Source organism: Syngnathoides biaculeatus, chromosome 14 (assembly GCF_019802595.1).
Source record: "Syngnathoides biaculeatus isolate LvHL_M chromosome 14, ASM1980259v1, whole genome shotgun sequence".
NCBI classification, from domain to species: Eukaryota; Metazoa; Chordata; class Actinopteri; order Syngnathiformes; family Syngnathidae; genus Syngnathoides; species Syngnathoides biaculeatus.
This window is the reverse complement of record NC_084653.1, coordinates 8,936,591-8,958,629: the sequence shown is the minus strand read 5'-3', so window position 1 is coordinate 8,958,629 and position 22,039 is coordinate 8,936,591. Positions and strand designations below refer to the sequence as shown.

The 22,039-nt window shown below is 44.2% G+C and overlaps 1 protein-coding gene across 1 annotated transcript in view; it reads left to right on the top strand.

Moving 5' to 3' along the window:
• LOC133512505 (ephrin type-A receptor 6-like) overlaps positions 1-22,039 on the top strand; it is a 39,447-nt gene that overhangs the window by 14,495 nt on the left and 2,913 nt on the right. Inside the window, exon 3 of the mRNA XM_061842220.1 lies at positions 20,229-20,892. Within this exon, the coding sequence (XP_061698204.1) occupies positions 20,229-20,892 (664 nt within the window). The remainder of the gene's footprint in view (positions 1-20,228; positions 20,893-22,039) is intronic.

The window sequence follows — 22,039 nt, the reverse complement described above, 5'->3', positions numbered from 1 at the left end:
CAAAGTCACAAGTGAAAGTGAAAGTGCGTAGTTGTTATGAATAGTTACAGAGTACACTATTCAGCATCAACATCATAGCAGTACGAGCAATACTAAGATAGCATTAATTCCACATTGTGTCTGATTTTTCCCAGTTGCTTGAGATGCATTTGGGACACTTCTGTTTGCTTGTCTTATGCCCAGTTGTTGGCAAATGTGAGATGGGAATTTCTATTTTTTGGGTTTTTTGTTTTTTGGGTTCAGAGGTGGTTATTCTGCCATAGTTTTCATCCAACCTCCTAAAAGCCAAGCTAACAGGTCAGCACACGGCTGAAGGTGTATCCCTGCTGTGCCAGTGATGCGTTTTTAGGAATCCCAGTCGTGTTCTCGGCAGGAGAAGCCCTACTCCAATATGATTGGCAACAGGACACTTGCCGCTGCAACATGGTTGGCTGGTGTATCCCGGCAGGACATGCCCTACTGCTTCCAGACGGGAAAAGAAGTAGGTGACTTAAGTGTCGTGGCGTAAATATGAATTCCACCAACTGTATCTTTACAAAACTACAAAAATACCCTTCAATAAAATTGATTCTGTTTTGAAATCCCGCAGTGTTCATGCCAACATGATAATTTTTGTATCACTGCTGAAATAGTTAGCAATTTTAATCAAGAAGGAAATGAAAGAACCTCTTTTTAGTGAAAATATTCAAAAGTCAAACTTGTTCACTACATCATTGTCTGTGTCTATTTCACATAGGGAAATATCAGAACGGATATTAATACTGTACATATATTTTTTTTATATCGTGAGGATAAGCGGCTCAGAAAATGGATGGATGGATTGCTGGATGGAGGGATGGATGGATTTTACTCTCTGTATGCAGATGAATGCCAGACTGTCAATCAAAAATCACAGTGTCAATTAGGTTCTTTCTACCACAGCAGGTCTTTCAAGAAATTATACACTAAAATCATCCTTCCATTTACTAAGCCGCTTATCCTCACAAGGGTCATAGGAGTGCTGAAGCCTATCCCGTCTAACTTCGGGAGAAAGGCAGACTACACCCTGAACTGGTTACCAGTAATTTTTTTTTGTGTTGTTTTTGTTAAATTTGTAATTTTGTGTAGAATTTTATACATTATGGGAAATGGGGTACGAAACTCAATTCGTGTACTTCCTATCTATGTTCAGAGCTATGCTGGATAATGAAGAGGCTCAGGGTGAATGAAGGAATTAAAGTAAAGAAATCTGATCTGGCATATGCATGGAGTCACATTAACTCCCAGTCCAAATAGGCAAACATTCTGCTGGAATATGCATGAGTCATTTCCCAATTCCACTGTGCTCTGTGCTTGAATTGGGAGGAGGGAGGGGTCAGGCCAGAGTGGAACAAAGTCCAGAGCACTTTATTTTGGAAATGTCACCATTAATAAAACAAATTGGTCTTTTTGCAAGCATAGACATATTAATGACAAATTAGTATGCCATTTAAGAAAATATCTGGCACCTCTTTACCTTAGATTTGTTATCCAATTTTGTGAGAAAGTAACATTAATTCAGAAATTTTTTGCAAGCTGGTGCATGCAAGGCAAACAAGTGGCGGTGAAAGAGGTTCATTGGAGCAAGAACAGGGTAAAAAAATTGTTTGTAGGTATGTTATTTCTGCAAATGTCATTTCTCAAGAAAGTCTTTTTACCCCAATGTTAAATCAACCTAGTACGTGGTATCTCAAAGCTCTTTCTGGACACTTTATATGATTAGCCATGAGAGAAAATAACAGCATAGAGCATCCTCTATGCTAAAGTGAAATTCTTAGAAGGACATTGACATGGTTTTCCTTCACCATATTGAGTGATGGGAATCAACGGGAAAACATTGAATAATCTGGAAACACTCATGTTCCACCAGGGGAGGCTTTAGGAAAGGTATGATGATTTAGCACGGCAGGATTCATCCCAGTGACCTCTGCCAAAACTGGACTTCAGCAATAGCAGGGGATTTCCTAATTGGCTTGTTTCTTTCCAGGGACACACTGGGGCCGATAGCTAATGTCCTCCCACTCGGCATCTCACTGACAGCAGAACATACTCGGACAGCTTTTTGGGCTAACCCTCGCCATTTGGGAGGTCCAGGAGGTACAGGAAGGACTAAATGACTGTTTGTTTTTCCTTTTGGGAGGGCAGGGTTGTAAATTCTACAAAACTGTCAATACTAAACTGATCTCAGAACTTTGGAGGCTTGTCCTAGATTAATGAAAAGAATCGTAATGGTGTAATACTGTTTTTTATAGCTGGGCAACATCGCCAGTGGCAAAGTACGATCCGGACGTAGTCTGCCGACGTGGAACGTAGGGTGCACCCTCATCGACCTGGGTAGTCTAAGTGATACGGCGACCGGGTTAATGATTTTGGTGATCGGGAACGGACCAGCAAACCTGGGAGAAAGTTTGCGGGATTCCATCCCCAGCGAGAGATCCTTGGTTGGAGAGCCACAATCGCTGCCGCACCCTGAGTTCTGATGCGGCTCTCCTCTTGCGGTCCGCTGCGGACTTGTAGATGTTGCCCATGCGCAGCAGCGTCCTCTGGGCTGCCTCCCAGGTCTGTTTGCAGCGCCATACCACTGCCAGGGCCGACGGCACTGCGGAGTCTGTGGCCAATGAGGGAAACAGAGAGGGAGGATAGCCGTGCATAATGTGGAGTGAAGCCATACCTGTTGAGGCAGAGGGTAGGGAGTTGTGAGCGTACTCAACTCATTTGAGATGCTGGCTCCACGTGCTCTGGTCCCTAGATGCTAAGCATCGAAGTCCGGTCTCTAATTCCTGATTTACTCTCTCTGTTTGGCCGTTAGACTCCGGATGATGGCCCGAAGTTAGACTAGCCGCAGCGCCGATGAGGGTGCAGAATTCCTTCCAGAAGCGGGCGCTGAATTGCTGGCCTCTGTCCGAGACGATGTCCCGGGGGAACCCGTGGTAGTGAACGACCTCGTCCAACACCAGCCGGGCTGTCTGCTTGTCCAACGGGATCTTCTGAAGTGGCACGAAGTGAACCATCTTGGAGAATCGGTCCACAACAGACAGCACAACTGTATTTCCCTGAGAGGGCGGTAGGCCGGTGACGAAGTCCAAAGCGATGTGTGACCACGGGTGGAAAGGGATGGACAGAGGCCGCAATTCTCCCACCCGTCATAAACAGGACGTCTTATTGGCCGCACACACCGGGCAGGCATTGACGAATTCCTTCATGTCTTTGCTGAGGTTGGGCCACCAGAATCTCTGGTCGACCACAAAACGAGTTTTCGCCATACCCGGGTGGCAGACCGTCTTGTTCGAATGGGCCCAATTGACGACGTCTCCCCGAAGTGATGGAACGACAAACAGGCGATCAGACGGACAATCTGCGGGCGCCGTCGTCTCTCCCAGGGCCTCCTTCACCTGCGACTCGATCGCCCAGGTGAAGCCGGACATAAAGGACGCCTCTGGCAGGATAGGAGACGCTACTAACTCTGGGCGCTCCCCCTGGTGGAACCATGAGAGGGCGTCCGTCTTGCCATTCTTACAACCTGGGCGGAAGGACAGAGTGAAGTGGAAGCGGGTGAAGAAGAGAGCCCACCCAGCCTGGCGGGCGTTCAGCCGCTTCGCGGTCCTCAGGTACTCTATGTTTTTGTGGTCGGTGAGGACCACGAACGGTACTTGTGAGCCCTCCAGCCAGTGCTGCCACTCCTCCATAGCCATCTTGACCGCCAGCATTTCCCGATCCCCCACGTAGTAGTTTCTCTCTGCCGGGGTTAGCTTCGTAGACAGGAACGCACACGGGTGGATCCTTCCATCTTTGGGACTCCTCTGCGACAAAATGGCTCCGATTTCCGAGTCCGACCTGTCCACCTCCACCACGAACTTGCGATCTGGATCCGGGATAATGAGGAGGGGTGCAGTGGTGAAACTTGCCTTAAGTTTATTGAAGGCCTCCTGGCAGGTCCTGGACCATTCAAAAACGTTGTGCGTAGAGGTGAGGACATGAAGAAGAGCGGCCAAGGCGCTGATGTTCCGAATGAACTTTCTGTAGAAATTTGTAAGCCAATGAACCTCTGCACGTCCCTCCTGCTGGCGGGCATGGGCCACCGAAGCACCGCGTCCATCTTCCCGGGATCCATCCTTATCTCCCCTTCTGCCAGGATGAAGCCCAGAAAGGACACAGATGCTCGGTGGAACTCGCACTTCTCCCATTTCACGAACAGCTGGTGCTGCAAGAGACGCTGGAGCACCTCTCTGACGTGTCGGATATGGGAGGTCAGGTCTGCTGAAAAGATAAGAATGTCGTCAAGGTATACAAATATGTTTTTGTTCAGGAACTCCCGAAGCACGTCATTAATGAAGTTTTGGAAGATGGCCGGGGTGTTGGTCAGTCCGAAGGGCATCACAAGATACTCGTAATGCCCCGTGGGAGTGTTGAAAGCCGTCTTCCATTCGTCGCCCTCCCGGATCTGCTGCGCAAGTCCAGCTTGGTGAAGATCCGGGCTACTTGGAAGAGTTCAAATGTCGTAGCAATTAAGGGCAAGGGGTACCTGTTTTTGACCGTGATGTCATTCAATCCTCGGTAGTCGATGCAGGGTCGTAAAGTGGAAACCTTCTTCTTAACGAAAAAAAAACCTGCACCGGCTGGTGAGTACGACGGGTGAATGAGTCCGGTTGCTCGCGACTCCTCGATGTACTCCCTCATTGCCTGGTGGTCCGGTCTTGTCAAAGAGAACAGTTTCCCTCTGGGAGGTGAGGTGCCTGGGCGAAGTTCGATAGCACAGTCATAAGGCCGAGGCGGCGGAAGAGATTTTGCCTTGGACTCCTTTAAAAACTCCTTTAAATCATGGTAGCAAGAGGGCACTGTGGCTAATTCAGAAGCGGTACTCAGTTCAGCAACTTGAATCCCTCCATCCTCTCGAGCGGCGAGACACTGCTTGTGACAGTCATCACCCCATGCCATTATCCGACCCGTGACCCAGTCAATGTGGGGGTTGTGTCTCTTGAGTCACGGGCTCCCCAGGATTATGTCACTGCTGCTTGAGTTAAAAACGTGGAAACTAATGCGCTCCGTGTGCATGTCCGGAAAGTCCATACGTAAGGTTTGTGTGCGGTGTGTAACCTGCCAAAGGAACTTGCCATTGGCGGCGTAAGCAATACGAAGATGCTGTGTGGGGAAGGTCGCCGCACGCAAGGCTTCGACCACACGGGGATTAATTAGGTTAGCATCTGAACCGGAGTCAATGAACGTAGTCACTCGCATGAGTGAGAGTCCGTTCCTACAGTGAGGTCCAAAAGCGACCGCCCTGACTCAGTGACAGTATACCGCAAACTCACCGGCGTAGAGATCCTAAGGTCGGAGCGCTTCGGTCGAACCGGGCAGCGGGCGAATAAGTGTCCAAGACGACCACAGTAGAAATAACGCCCTTCTTGTCACCGGCGTAAGCGCTCCTCCACTGAGCTGCTGAGGCCCTCCACTTGCATGGGTTCCGACGTAGTAAACAGCGGAAGTGACCGGGCTGAGCCTCTCCATCTCCTCCTCGGTCATGCCGTCCATCTGCCCCTGCACGGCCAAGCGCTGATCCACCTTGAGGGCCAGTGCGATGAGGGCGTCCAGCGAAGGAGGAAGATCCATGGCAATGAGGTGACCAAGGATCTGTGGGGAAAGTCCCTGGTAGAAGGCGTCATGGAGAGCCTCCTCGTTCCACCGGTTCTCGGCGGCCCGGATCCAGAATTCGATAGCGTAGTCTGACACGCGGCGACGGCCTTGGCGAATTGTCATGAGTGAGGCCGCCGCCTTGCATTCCGGAGCCGCGTATGGAATACATGGGTGAGCGCACAGACGAACGTCGTCCATGAACGGCAGATCTCCGAGTTGCAACTCCATTCTGCTGTGCCCCACGCCTCTGCCCTTCCCGTCATGTGGGAAATGATGAAGGCGATCCGGGAGCGGTCCATGGGGAAAGCAGACGCCTGCAGTTCAAAATGGAGGTCGCACTGCGCAAGGAAGGCCTTGACGTTGCCTGAGTCGCCTGAGAAACGTTCCAGTCGGGAGAGCGGAGCTTTGCTGGCACGGGAGGGCTCTGTAACAGGCGGAACGGGTGGACCCGGAGCAACAGGCGGAGTGACCATCATCGGCGTAGAAGCCGCGCTAGCTTGGGATGCTAGCCACAGCTCCAGCCGGGCACAGATCTCATGGAGATGTTGATTTCCTACCGGAAGGGCAGCCTCCTGCTCAGTCAGGCGTCTGCTTTGGACGTGTAACGAGCGGCGGATGGCTTCGGAGTTGGCTGGGTCCATGTTCTGGCCAGATCGTTCTGTCACGGCCGAGGCTCGAGGGTGGAGTCAAATGCACGACTCCAGAGGCAAGCAGGTAGTTTACAGAAAGCCTTTATTCGGTCCGTGGTCAATGATCAGCGAGTCAGTCAGGAAAAGCAGCAGTATCAGAAGAGGCCGGCTTACTCGGATGGTCATGAAACAGGCGAGGGTCGGTACACGGTAGGTCAGGTATACGGGAGTGCGGGAACGAGGCATGAGAATCAATGATCTGGCGGAGGACTAGTTGTCATCCGTGTCCTATAAGTACTGGGTGCAATCAGCCGAAACAGGGTGCAGGTGTGTCCAGACTAATTGGCTGGCCACGCCCAGCCTGGGCAGGATGCCAGGGGCATGACAATCTTGAGTTGAATGAAAGTTTGTTTAACTAACTAACTAACTAACTAACTAACGATTGCAGAGGCACATGAACTCAAGATGGCATTGTTTGTCAATCCACAAAAAATGTACAGAGTTTATAACATACTCTCAGTACGATTATATCAAGCTCAAGAATAAAAGTACAGGCCTCATGATGAGCAATAAAATGCATGTTATCACTGGGAAATTAAACGTAGTTTTTAAAAAAAGTGGGGTGGATTACTCAAGTGCTTGACAAAATATCTGTAGGTTAATCGATTCTAGAAAGATTTGATAGTGACAGCCCTACAAACAAGTTTCCCTCTTATATACTGTAGGTCAAAGAAATGAGTTATTTGAAATCAAACACTGTATATTTTCGAATTTCCCAATTCTCAATGAGGTCGCAGTCTTCTTGCAGTTGCTGTCTTTGATACGTCAAACACCTTGTCATGTTTCACAGATTAAGTGCGGTTCATTCAAACAGGATTTGCCTCTGCCACTGTCTATATTGTCAAGTAATAGCCGTGGACCTAGTAGAGCAATCGCAGTGCTCCATCAAGTTCTGACACATCTATTTGTCTCACTCCTTGTGGTCTGAGAGAAAATCAAAAGAAGATATTGGCACACCACGACTTTTATTGTATTTTGATTTCTTAAGAGAACAAAATGCTCAATCTTCACCTGTTGTATTGTTTCAACGCACACATCAAGCCCCCAGCAAAACAAATTTTGATGAAAATCCCACCTGACACTTTTAAATGGGAGAGGAAAAATGGAAATACTTCAAAGCAAGATTTAACAATATGATGCTGACATCTTATACCTACTGATCAATGGGATCAATAAAAATCAAGCTTGTGGGGACATGGAAGATTCATCATCACTTGCAGTCACTATTGTTCTGTTCATTTATTGTCAGTGCATTATTTTATTCCAAATAATCACAGAAGTGTAAAAACCCTGTGAATATAATTTACAGATACTATTTTCAAAATCAAAACTTATTTGTGCACTTTTAAAATCATTCTTAGAGTTTGTTAGCGAATTCAATTTTCGGTTCTTCCACATCATTTATGTGCAGCGATGGGGATGGAGAAACATCTCGTTTTCTTCACAGTTATTGTGGCTCCTGCCCCACACAAGAAAAGTGGGCTGGGTATTTGGGGTCAGAGCGTGGTGCCTATTAGAGCGATAAGATTTCACTGGGGTCGAGCAATTTGTCTGGCAAGCTTTCTAAAACGCACTTAACATATTATATAGTTGGAATATGCTGGAAGCAATGCTTTACCACTTTGTCTTTGGCTATGTGTACACTCCTGCCTCTGTCCAAATTGATCGTACAGACCAGACAATCTCATATTGTCTGCACTCACTTCCAGTCAGTCTAGTTCAGGCACCGCAAACTGGAGTCGGGTGGCTTTGGACAGAAGAGACCTCTTTCATAATTTGACTAGAAAGACAGACAGCCAGGTGCATTGTAGACTTTGAATTGGCAGATGCATCGCTACTTTAGGTACCACGAGAAGATACTTTTATCCACTTCAGAGCACCCTGTTCTGTTAGAAGAAAACATTTGTTACAACAGATTCCAAATCTGTCCGACATCTTAATACAAAACTATGCATTATATTGGGACTTTGGCCCAAAGAGAATAATAGTTTTAGGCTAAACTTTCATCCAGTCAGGCTGGAAAATAACTTCAGGAAGAGGTTACTCGCCGTGTGGATTTTCACCAGGTGGGATAATATCACACGGTTATAGTTTTATTGCCATTTAAGAAGAGTTTGAGTCACTACAACCAAGAGTATTGTTATTCATTTTAATAAATTTCCCCCATTCACTCTCATTTGCTTTAAGCAATGTCTGCAGTGGTAAAAATTTGTCAAAGTATCTCATACAACTTGTTTTAATTGACTAACTAAAGCACCGCCAGGAGTTATTTCCAAAAAAGCTTTAAAGAAATGATGAGAACAAGCAATTTGTCTTCTGCATAACTCCTCTGCTGCTAAATATAATAAGATAATACTCAGAAGATATGTGAAATTGCTTGCTATTTTAGAATAAAATATTATATAATTTAGTTGACGTGTGGTTTTGTTTAGCTTCAGTTTCAATTTTTAAGCTCGATATAAATTGAATTCAAGAAGTACTATTGAATGTATCCATTGTTTTTCAACTGTATCATTCTTAGAGCTTTTCAATGTTTTTTACAATTAAATCATTTTCCAAATGGGTTTGTTTTTACTTGTGCAATTCTTTCCCCTTGGGCTTTTCATGCACTGACAGTGGAGTGTTTGGTTTCCTTCGTTGCCCATTTATATTTGACTCTCTGTCCTTGTTTGTCTGCCACATCCACGTCATCTTTTTTTTCTTTTTCAACCCATCTCTTGCCTTCTCTCTGACAGTCTCTTCTCAACAGTGAGTGGCAAGTACTGCTAACACAAAGCCTGTGAATTTGTTTGTGTTGTCCTTTCAAAGCTTCCTGAATTCAGGTGTGCAATGCAGCTATATAATGAGCTGGCCCATAAACAATTATACAGACGACCCACTGTGTCTTGAAAGATGGAAAAAGATGTCGAATCAAAAGGTAAATTCTGATATGGTGTGATTTGAAAGAGGGAAAGATGTTATTAGAAAAATTTTAACAGGCTCGGCAAGTGTTCGTTTGGGTTGTAGAGGTCTTACGTGTGCCACAATCAAAAGAATAATTTTGACCAAAAATATTTTTTGTCCAATTAAATTGAAATGATTTAGGTTTTGGAGGAAATGAGAGCGAATGAGAAAGCAATGACCTTTTCCACACTTGAGGAAGCGCTTGAAGTTATCTTCATCATAGAATCTACTGTTTGACTTCACTTGTGAGCTAGAAGTGCTGATTTGAACATCTACTGTACATAAATGCTTTTTTAAATGTCTGCTGCAGGGTACTGTTGCTACGGAAAGTAGTCTCATCTCAGTTTTTCTTTATTTTTTTCAAATGCCAACACCATTAACATTCACAAAAGCCCCCAAAGACTTTTTTAAATAAGATAAATGCATAACATTTTGTTTGGAAAATACACAAAAAAGGACAACTCAACTTTTAATTAATGTTCTGTATTGACTGTGTGTTTGTGCAGCATACTTTCCTCTACCTGGGAAGCCCGGTCTTATCTAAACTGTATAGTTGCACCCGTTCCTAAACTGTGTGTGTGTTGCACCACTGTGTGCAGCCATTACTTTGATCTCACCTCACTCAGAGGTTTCTGAGCACACATTGACATTCTTGCCTCTGCATCTCTGGCAAAAATAGATATGCAAAACAACGAGCTATTCCTTCCCATTTTCCCACGCATATTTTCTAAAAGATGGAAGTGGGCGGACAGTGGGCAGGGGGAGAGGATCTGGATCCGTTCGGATGAGGAGTCACTCAGTTGGAGTCAGACGAGATTCAAGAAAAAAAAAGGTGACAAAAATCTAATTTTAAATCGTTATGACTTTGCTGGGAAAATGAAATGAGTTGAATGAATGTTACGGGTGAGATTTTTTTTTCTTTATCCTAGGACTGTTTACTGGCTATTAAGCCACGCAAAACGGTTGTGTGATTCTACGTGAATAATTTTTGCTGAATGATAAGGTAACCAAACCACTTGGACCACTCAAAATCCACACACAAGTCAAAGATAAATAAATAAACAAACAGATGAATGAATGAATGAATGAATGAATGAATGAATGAATGAATGAATGAATGAATATTTAGTGGCATAAGTGAGATTAAAAAAAATTTAAATCAATAAAAATGCAGTCAGACTGTTACTATTTGGGGGTGCCCCAGACACCCAACATGCCACCCTTGAAAAAAGTTCAAATGCCCAGGATTGAAAGAATCACTTGTTTTAAAACCATACTACAGTACCCCAGAGCTAAAATATATTTTTATCCTTTCTAGATGATAATGTAGTTGTGAACATAGCAGTAAATGGGATAATTATTTAATGTGATAACGTGTGCTAATCAAGTACACAACAAAGACAGAAGGTCTCAATTAAATCATTTCCCTGTCTTGCAAAGTCTCTACGCCACTGTTAAGTTTAAAAGGGGACCTTGGTGGCTTCTTTTGCTGTCATACGACAACGCCTTTTAACTACTTATTGTGAAGCTTCAAGGCCAATTAATATTGAGTGGAATAGTTTTGCGATGTAGGAGTCAATAACATCTTGATAGGTGGTCTTGCTCATTGCCCTCAGCTGGTGACACTTACTCAGCACCGTCCGGCCTTCTGGTTACTTTTCTTGTCTGTATTGTCTCTGCATGAAACCAAGATTCAGACAAAGAGACACCCGTGGGACACAGTTCAAATAATAACAGTCTTTACTCAAGAGTCATGCACAGGAGGGCTGTTGGGTGAACCAACCCAAAACAAAGTGAGAGAAAAGAAATTCGCACCCCCAACATCCTCACCCCTCCCAAAATGGCAAAAGAATCGCAGTTGGAGCTCAAAAGACATCTTTTTATCTGAGCACTATGCCTATTTGCTTGGGGAAGGAATTCTTAAATCTTTTTTTAACCAATTTGCCGTTGTATATTTGCATTACTACAACCGAAGTTGAGCTTTAGGGGCAGATGTGACTCATTTGGTAGAGGTAATGAACAAAGTGTCAGTGGTTTGAATCCTACCTCCAACAATGCACTGCAGAAGCGTCCTGGGTCAACACACACTAAATTGCTCTCAGTGAGGTTTCCAGGGCCTTGCAGTCCACCAGCCGCCCATTAGTGCATGAATGTACGTGTGAATGGATGAATGAGAGCCTCTGTAAAGTGCTTAGGGCATCGTGATGGTGTAGATAAAGCAACATATACTGTAAATGCATTCCATTTCCCATTACCATTTTGAATGAGGAACAGAAACACTGATTTAGTATCAGGAGAATAAGCTTATCTTTACTACATATCAATAAACCCAAGGGACCGCAAATGCTTCATGAACTACAAAACATAAGTAAAATGATAAATGAGCTGCATCTAAAATGTTTCCTTTTGGAGGGACGATTTATTACGTCATTAATCTAATGTATTTTTCACACCTATAATACTTGACATAAATGTAATGCTCGTGTTCCCATTGCAAATCATTTCCTTAGATTTAGCACCGAGATCAAAATAGAAATAAAAATAATCACTTTGTCAAATGTGTGTATGTGTGTGTGGAATATAGTTGGTGCACGCCGAAAAAGAACCACTTAATATCAGCTCAAAATATAAGCTCGAGCTTAGTGACCATTAAAGGGTCAGACAGTATGAGCTGAACACTATCTTCAGTGGCCTTTAGAGGATGGCTGAGGCCTTGACCAACCAGGTGTCACTTTTGTGGGAACACTCTCAAGATTACCATGGCAATGACTGATGGCTGCTCTGGCTCCACCCTGCTGGCTAGCCATTTACAGTGATGGATGTAGGAATGAGAGGAGCACAGGGTCCTTTGGATTTCATTTGCTTGCCGCTGTTCACTTGCCATTATTGATTTAGAGGTGTACTGGTAATAGGTAGCAGGACACCGCTTGCGTGTGTGTGCATGTGGGAACCTGTGTGTGCGTGTGTTTGCATGTGGGAACCTGTGTATGCATGTGTGTGTTTGTGTGTATGTTTATGCGTTGTTCGGAGAAAATGATGTACTGATAAGCAGTATCCCTAAGTACCATATCATCATTACCTTTATTGCAACAGACAATCATTCTATTGCCATTGTGGATATTTAGTTTCTGCACTGCTGCGTGTGTTTCCAGCTAAAATCATTTGCTGCCTATCAAAGCAGCTCTTCTCATTCCCTTTAAATCTGGTGTACCCATTGTGAACTGAAAATCATAAAATGCAACCAAATTTGAGCAACCACTGATTTGCTCAAACAAGCGGACTGCCACAGACTGATGATGTAAAGTTGGCTTCGTAGTAGCTCACACCGTGAAGTGGGCACGCAGAATGCCACCCCCAATCGTTCATGTCTTAGGAGTCAGTTCAAAAGACAGTACATAGTTCTAGTACACTCCCCTATTATTCCTTTTTTATGTCCAAAGCATAATACCGTTCAGACGGCACGGGTGGAGCAACTGGTTGGAGCGATGGCCTCACAGTTCTCAGGCCCAGGGTTAAAATCCCGGGGTCCCTGTGTGGAACTTGCATGTTCTCCCCATGCCTGTATGGGTTTTTCCGGGCACTCCGATTTCAAGGGTCGTGGAAGTGCCGCAGCCTATCCCAGCTATCTTTGAGCAGTAGGGGTGGTACACCCTGAATTGGTTGCCAGCCAATCGCAGGGCACATGGAGGCAGAAAACATTCGCACTCATTATCATACCTTGGGACAATTTAGAGTCTCCAATTAATGCATATTTTTGAGATGTGGAAGGAAACTGCAGCGCCAGGAAAAAACCCACGGAGGGATGGGGAGAACATGCAAACTGAAGAGAACTGTGAGGCCAATGCTTTTATAAAATCCATTAAAAAAAAATGAGAATGAACCTCAGCTTTAGCATTTTAACTAATCAGTTGAATTTCCTGGAATTGTGAATTAGAGACTTCTTTCTTCGTCACAGACCATGCAGGAAACAAAGAAGTTTATGGAATCCCAGATGATAGACTCTTTGGTTTGTCATATGTTGTGATGATGGTATTTCGATAACATTTTGATGGTACCAGAGACTAATGTGCACCTGTATTCTTATCTCTTTGTGTAGTGCATTTAATTTTACAGGGATTAGACATGTTGACATGTTTTTTGAGAAAGCCTGGTAGATTTTACACAAGACCTGACCACAGCCAAATAAAAAATGATTTTCTTTTTAAATACAAGAGCTTACAGCAATTATTATTGGATGCATAGGTATTTAAAATGTTACACAGAATGCTGAAAACATTTTTCTCAAGGCACGCCGGTTTCCTCCCACATCCCAAAACATGCAACATTAATTGGACACTCTAAATTGCTCCTAGGTGTGATCATGAGTTCGACAATGTCTGTCTCCATGTGCCCTGCGATTGGTTGGCAACCAGTTCCGGGTGTACCCTGCCTCCTGCCCGATGACAGCTGGGATTGGCTGCAGCACTCCCACGACCCTTGTGAGAATAAGTGGCTCAGATAATGGCTGGATGGACGTCAAAAATCTCAACTATGATATGGTTGATTCTTCTTCTTCTTCTTTTCCTTTCGGCTTGTCCCGTTAGGGGTCGCCACAGCGTGTCATCTTTTGCCATCTTAGCCTATCTCCTGCACCTTCCTCTCTAACACCAACTGCCCTCATGTCTTCCCTCACCACATCCATAAACCTTCTCTTTGGTCTTCCTCTCGCTCTTTTGGCTGGGAGCTCCATCCTCAGCATCCTTCTACCAATATACTCACTATCTCGCCTCTGAACATGTCCAAACCATCGAAGTCTGCTCTCTCGAATCTTGTCTCCAAAACATCCAGCTTTGGCTGTCCCTCTAATGAGCTCATTTCTAATCCTATCCAACCTGGTCACTCCGAGCGAGAACCTCAACATCTTCATTTCTGCCACCTCCAGTTCAGCTTCCTGTTGTTTCTTCAGTGCCACCGTCTCTAATCCGTACATCATGGCCGGCCTCACCACTGTTTTGTAAACTTTGCCCTTCAGCCGAGCAGAGACTCTTCTGTCACATAACACACCAGACACCTTTCGCCAGCTGTTCCAACCTGCTTGGACCCGTTTCTTCACTTCCTTACCACACTCATCATTGCTCTGGATTGTTGACCCTAAATATTTGAAGTCGTCCACCCTCGCTATCTCTTCTCCCTGTAGCCTCACTCTTCCCCCTCCACTTTTCTCATTCACGCACATATATTCTGTTTTACTTCGGCTAATCTTCATTCCTCTCCTTTCCAGTGGATGTCTCCATCTTTCTAACTGTTCCTCTGCATGCTCCCTGCTTTCACTGCATATCACAATAACATCTGTGAACATCATGGTCCAAGGGGATTCCAGTCTAACCTCATCTGTCATCCTAACCATTACCACTGCAATCAGGAAGGGGCTCAGAGCTGATCCCTGATGCAGTCCCACGTCCACCTTAAATTCCTCTGTCACACCTAAGGCACACCTCACCATTTTTCTGCTGCCATCATACATGTCCTGTACTATTTTAACATACTTCTCTACCACACCAGACTTACGCATGCAGTACCACAGTTCCTCTCTTGGTACTCTGTCATAGGCTTTCTCTAGATCCACAAAGACACAATGTAGCTCCTTCTGACCTTCTCTGTACTTTTCCACGAGCATCCTCAAGGCAAATAATGCATCTGTGGTACTCTTTCTAGGCATGAAACCATACTGTTGCTTGCAGATACTTACTTCTGTCCTGAGTCTAGCCTCCACTACTCTTTCCCATAACTTCATTGTGTGGCTCATCAACTTTATTCCTCTATAGTTCCCACAGCTCTGAACATCCCCTTTGTTCTTAAAAATGGGAACTAGAACACTTTTCCTCCATTCTTCAGGCATCTTTTCGCCCGCTAGTATTCTGTTGAATAAGTTGGTCAAAAACTCCACAGCCATCTCTCCAAATTGCTTCCATACCTCTACCGGTATGTCATCAGGACCAACTGCCTTTCCATTTTTCATCCTTTGTAGTGCCTTTCTGACTTCCCCCTTAGTAATCATTTCCACTTCCTGGTCCATCACTCTTGCCTCTTAAAACTCTTCCTTCTCTCTCATTTTCTTCATTCATCAACTTTTCAAAGTATTCTTTCCATCTATTTAGAACACTACTGGCACCAGTCAACACATTTCCATCTCTATCCTTAATCACCCTAACCTTCTGCACATCCTTCCCATCTCTATCCCTCTGTCTGCCCAACCTGTAGAGATCCTTTTCTCCTTCTTTCGTGTCCAACCTGGTGTACATGTCTTCATATGCCTCTTGTTTAGCGTTTGCCACCTCTACCTTTGCCCTACGTCGCATCTCGATGTACTCCTTTCGCCTCTCCTCAGTCCTCTCAGTATCCCACTTCTTCTTCGCTAATCTCTTTCCTTGTATGACTCCCTGTATTATGGGGTTCCACCACAAAGTCTCCTTCTCCCCTTTCCTACCAGATGACACACCAAGTACTCTCCGGCCTGTCTCTCTGATCACCTTGGCTGTCGTCGTCCAGTCTTCCGGGAGCTTTGGTTGTCCATCGATAGCCTGTCTCACCTCTTTCCGGAAGGCCGCACAACATTCTTCCTTTCTCAGCTTCCACCACATGGTTCTCTGCTCTACCTTTGTCTTCTTAATCTTCCTACCCACCACCAGAATCATCCTACATACTACCATCCTATGCTGTCGAGCTACACTCTCCCCTACCACTACTTTACAGTCAGTAACCTCCTTCAGATTACATCGTCTGCACAAAATATAATCTACCTGCGTGGTTCTACCTCCGCTCTTGTAGGTCACTATATGTTCCTCCCTCTTCTGGAAATAAGTGTTCACTACAGCCATCTCCATCCTTTTTGCAAAGTCCACCACCATCTGCCCTTCAAAGCTCCTTTCCTGGATGCCGTACTTACCCATCACTTCTTCATCGCCCCTGTTTCCTTTACCAATATGTCCATTACAATCTGCACCAATCACAACTCTCTCGCTGTCTGGGATGCTCAGAACTACTTCATCTAGTTCCTTCCAGAATTTCTCTTTCAACTCTAGGTCACATCCTACCTGTGGTGCATAGCCGCTAACCACATTATACATAACACCCTCAATTTCAAATTTTAGTCTCATCACTCGATCTGATACTCTTTTCACCTCCAAGACATTCTTAGCCAGCTCTTCCTTTAAAATAACCCCTACTCCATTTCTCTTCCCATCTACTCCGTGGTAGAATAATTTAAACCCTGCTCCCAAACTTCTAGCCTTACTACCTTTCCACCTGCTCTCTTGGATGCACAGAATATCAACCTTTCTCCTAATCATCATGTCAACCAACTCCTGAGCTTTTCCTGTCATAGTCCCAACATTCAAAGTCCCTACACTCAGTTGTAGGCTCTGTGCATTCCTCTTTTTCTTCTGACGCTGGATCCGGTTTCCTCCTCTTCTTTGTCTTCGACCCACAGTAGCTGAATTTCCACCGACGCCCTGCAGGTTAGCAGTGCCGGGGGCGGGCGTTGTTAACCCGTGCCACGACCGATCCGGTATGGGATTCTTTAGATGAACGCTCATATTTGTTTGGCACAGTTTTTACGCCGGATGCCCTTCCTGACGCAACCCTCTGCATTTATCCAGGCTTGGGACCGGCCTAAGATTGCACGGGTTTGTGCCCCCATAGGGCTGCATTATGATATGGTTGATTAAAGCTTGTTATTGTGCTCAGAGCAAGTATACATAATTTTCAGTCATCTACAGTTCTGTATCTAATTGACAAGATTAAAATAGCTAACATTTAGGTTTGCTCGAAGTGTTGACATCCATTCATCCATTTTCTTAGCCCCTTATCCTCACGGCGGTCACGGGAGTGCTGGAGCCTATTCCAGATATCAACGGGCAGGAGGCAAGGTGCACTGTGAACTGGTTGCCAGCCAATCGCAAGGCACATCAAGACAAACAAATGCACAGTGTCCAATTAAAGTTGCATGTTTTTGGTATGTGGGAGGAAACCGGAGTGCCCAGAGAAAACCCACGCAAGAACATGCAAGTTCCACACGGGGGGCCAGGGATTTTAACCCTGGTCCTCAAAACTGTGAGGCCAATGGTTTCCAGCCGATCCACCGTGCCGCCTGTTTCACATTTTGAAAAAAAAAAAAACATTTGTTAATGACTCATTTTTAATTCTACTATCACGAATAAAATGCCTAATTTTATATATATATAAACATATTACTATTTCTAAACTACAATTAAAAAGTGACAGTAAATATTTCCTTCCTAATGTCACAAATGAACACCTATCCAACTATCCATAGTGACTATCACGAGGAAATATTGTGGATCATCTTTTTAACATTTTAATGGTTTTCATGTATCCCGCCTGTCATGTACAAGGTCACAGGGAAACGATTCTGTCTTGTCCCCACAGACATTGATGAGAGGCGAATATGCCCAGAACAGATAATCAATCCACCAAATAGAAACCAATCGCTATTCAGACTCATGAGTGGCAGCGGGGATTTGCAACCCTGTGACAAAAATCTCACGTTGGGCCACCTCCATGCAAAAGCCACAAATTGAATATATTGCACTGTTTTCCTGGGCCTCTGTCATTCATGGACCCTTCGGATTATAATCTAATTTGTTAACTAACGCATTTCAGAGAACTGTGGGGATCTTCAGCTATATTACATACTATAGTAACTAATATCTACTATATTAATTTTGTATGATTAGGTAACTTTAATATGGCTAGGTATATATCTTTGATCTGATATCATTCTGTACTTGTATAACCAAATTTGCATAACTCAGGGATAAACTTACCCCCACAAAACCCAAATTACATTTGGTTCAATAACAAAAGCCGAGGACGCCCTTCCCCATATGGCAAGGTGAAAATACAGGGCGCCCTCCATTTTATTATCATCCCAATTGATTGTACTCATACTATATACAAGCTCAGTCTGAGGATGGATTCAAAAATCAAGAGAGAGCTTGACCTTCAAGTCGCACATTGTAAAACGGATTGGAAAAAAAGCTACTCGAGCTAAGTTTACTTCTATAATGAAATAACATTGGTATATTAACTCATATCCTTGGAATGCCATTAAACCTTTGTGTGGAATGTTGTCGAAATCCAAGGTTATATATTTTTTCAAGGTCATACATTTGTGTGAACACTGGCAACAGAGTTTATAGCATTTAGTGTGAAATATATGAGGAGAGCTTAACATTCACCTCACCATTTCGAAGTCCTTGCATCACAGCAACCAAAGCATAGTTGGTCGAGAAAGTGCTTTAACAAGGAATAAGAAAGTCACATTTTAATCTTTTTCACACATGCTTATGATTAGACTTCACTATATACTGCACTGTATGTGAATGTGAATTCATGATGTGACACTTTCAAGCACCTAACCATTAGCTGTCTTTTTACCAGAACTTTTATGTTCAATAACTGTCGGATGAAAAGAGGGTGAAGGGGAAAGAAAATCACACTGCCTAACAAATTACTTTTTTTATTAAAGACTGCTGTCTAAAAATAGGCATGACTTGAGTTTTATAAGAAAGTAGATGATATCTTCAATCCCAATCTGACACAGCTATGACGCACGATAATAAACTTTTCTAAGAGAAAGTCACTGAGGGCTATGTCTGACATTGTTGCATTGCTTTTTGGTTATTTTGTTTGGGGTTTTTTTGGGGGGGGGGTGTCACTGGGTGCCTCGGTTGTCCTTCAGCAACCGCTGGAGAACATAAAGTTTTATGTCAACACTTAGCATAGTTGTTATTGTCATGTCAAGGACCTGCATTGATTTGAACAGATTTGACAAAGTGAGGGCGTGAACTGTTGCACAGGTGAGCGAGAGGATCATCTGCCTTGTATTTTGTCTTGTGACACGCTTTTATTCTTTTTTTAATTGAATAATTGGTGAGGGACTGAACAAAGCATAAAGACAACTGAAAAAGGATCACTAAAGGCCATCGACGTTATGGTGATATCATGTTTTAATCGTAAAAGTTGCCATGCATTGAACGTTCTTCCATGTATTTTACTGTATATATCATGTCAACTTCCTTGTGTTTTTTAATGTCTGTTCTAAGCATGTTAAGGGAATAACTTTATCAAATGTGTTTTATTTGCTACATACTATATTTCAAACTAGATTGTTGCAGGCAACTTTGTTTGTTGAGGCTTTTGACTTTAGTTCCCTAACTGCACAGCACCACCTTTGTCTACTTGACACAAAACTACAGTTTATTGTCTGCACATATTTTTTACTTAATAGTGCATACAATAGCATGTATTTACAAATTAACTGACTGCTCATGACAAATTGTGTCATGGTCACCACCGCTTCCAGCTCCTTCCTTCAGGTAGGCGTTATCAATCAGTGCAACTAAAACATGCAGATGTTACAACAGTTTCTCTGCATCGTTTGCACTGTAATTGTTATTGTGGCACCAACCTTTTATTGCTAATTGACTCTCATTAGCTTTTATGTCACAAAATTATTTTGTATCAAAATCTAAGTTGTATTCTTTTGTTGTACTAGGGCGGCTCCAACAAGAGACGAACTCCTTGTGTATTTTTGCTATACTTGGCAAATAAGAAATTCCATGGGAAATTTTTGGAAACGCCAGCTGAGCTTACCATTTTGTTCAATGATTGACGTAGGGATTTTGAACATCAGCGCCATTTTTTGGAATTCACACAATTCCAAAATCTGAAGATACGGCATGTTTTTTGTGGCATTGGCATTGTATTACCGAATGATCTAAATTAGTCCATTCCACACTTCAGCGAAAATCACCAGCTCATAGTGCAACATTTTATCCCCATATTAGGATGTTTTCATTTAAGCTCAAGTGATTTAAATTTCTTTTGTTTTCTTTCTTGTGTTTTTTTTCTTCAATCCCCAACCCTTTCATATCCTCAACATAGTGGGATGCCATCACGGAGATGGACGAGCACAATCGGCCCATTCATACTTTTCAGGTGTGCAACGTGATGGAGCCCAACCAGAACAACTGGCTTCGATCCAACTGGATTTCTCGACAAGCAGCCCGAAAAATCTATGTGGAGCTTCGCTTCACCTTACGCGACTGCAACTCCATCCCTTGGGTATCTGGCACGTGCAAGGAGACCTTCAACCTCTTCTATCATGAGACTGATGAGGCACACAGTATAAAATTCAAACCTGTTCAGTACACCAAGGTTGACACCATCGCCGCAGATGAGAGCTTCACTCAAATGGATCTCGGAGACCGGATTCTGAAGCTCAACACTGAGTTGCGCGAGGTGGGCCCCATGACCAAGAATGGGTTCTATCTTGCATTCCAAGACATTGGGGCCTGCATTGCTCTGGTCTCAGTGAGAGTCTACTACAAGAAATGCCCATTCACTCTGAGGAACCTGGCCTCATTTCCAGACACAGTGCCTCGGGTGGACTCATCCTCATTGGTGGAGGTGAGGGGGGCGTGTATAGACCACGCAGAAGAAAGGGACACGCCCAAGCTCTTCTGTGGAGCTGACGGTGATTGGTTAGTCCCCCTGGGAAGATGTGTCTGCAGTGTCGGTTATGAGGAGGTCGACGGCTCCTGCATTGGTAAGTTCTTTGTACCTTCTTTGTACAAAAAAAAGAAAAAAATTTGGTTAAGAAACCTGGCAGTATTTATGTAAATATCTTTGGCTCATGGGATAGGCTACAGAGCCATGATCCTAATAAGGATTAGCGGTACAGAAAATGGATGAATGCAGCCCTATGGGGGCACAAACCAGTGCAATCTGTAGGCCGGTCCCAAGCGCGGATAAATGCAGAGGGTTGCGTCAGGAAGGGCATCCGGCGTAAAAACTGTGCCAAACAAATATGAGCGTTCATCTAAAGAATCCCATACCGGATCGGTCGTGGCCCGGGTTAACAACGCCCGCCCCCGGCACTGCTAACCTGCAGGGCGTCGGTGGAAATTCAGCTACTGTGGGTCAAAGACAAAGAAGAGGAGGAAACCGGATCCAGCGTCAGAAGAAAAAGAGGAATGCACAGAGCCTACAACCGAGTGTAGGGACTTTGAATGTTGGGACTATGACAGGAAAAGCTCAGGAGTTGGTTGATATGAAGATTAGGAGAAAGGTTGATATTCTGTGCATCCAAGAGAGCAGGTGGAAAGGTAGTAAGGCTAGAAGTTTGGGAGCAGGGTTTAAATTATTCTACCACGGAGTAGATGGGAAGAGAAATGGAGTAGGGGTTATTTTAAAGGAAGAGCTGGCTAAGAATGTCTTGGAGGTGAAAAGAGTATCAGATCGAGTGATGAGACTAAAATTTGAAATTGAGGGTGTTATGTATAATGTGGTTAGCGGCTATGCCCCACAGGTAGAATGTGACCTAGAGTTGAAAGAGAAATTCTGGAAGGAACTAGATGAAGTAGTTCTGAGCATCCCAGACAGCGAGAGAGTTGTGATTGGTGCAGATTGTAATGGAAATATTGGAAAAGGAAACAGGGGCAATGAAGAAGTGATGGGTAAGTACGGCATCCAGGAAAGGAAGTTTGAAGGGCTGATGGTGGTGGACTTTGCAAAAAGGATGGAGATGGCTGTAGTGAACACTTATTTCCAGAAGAGGGAGGAACATATAGTGACCTACAAGAGCGGAGGTAGAACCAGGTAGATTATATTTTGCGCAGACGATGTAATCTGAAGGAGGTTACTGACTGTAAAGTAGTGGTAGGGGGGGTGTAGCTCGACAGCATAGGATGGTA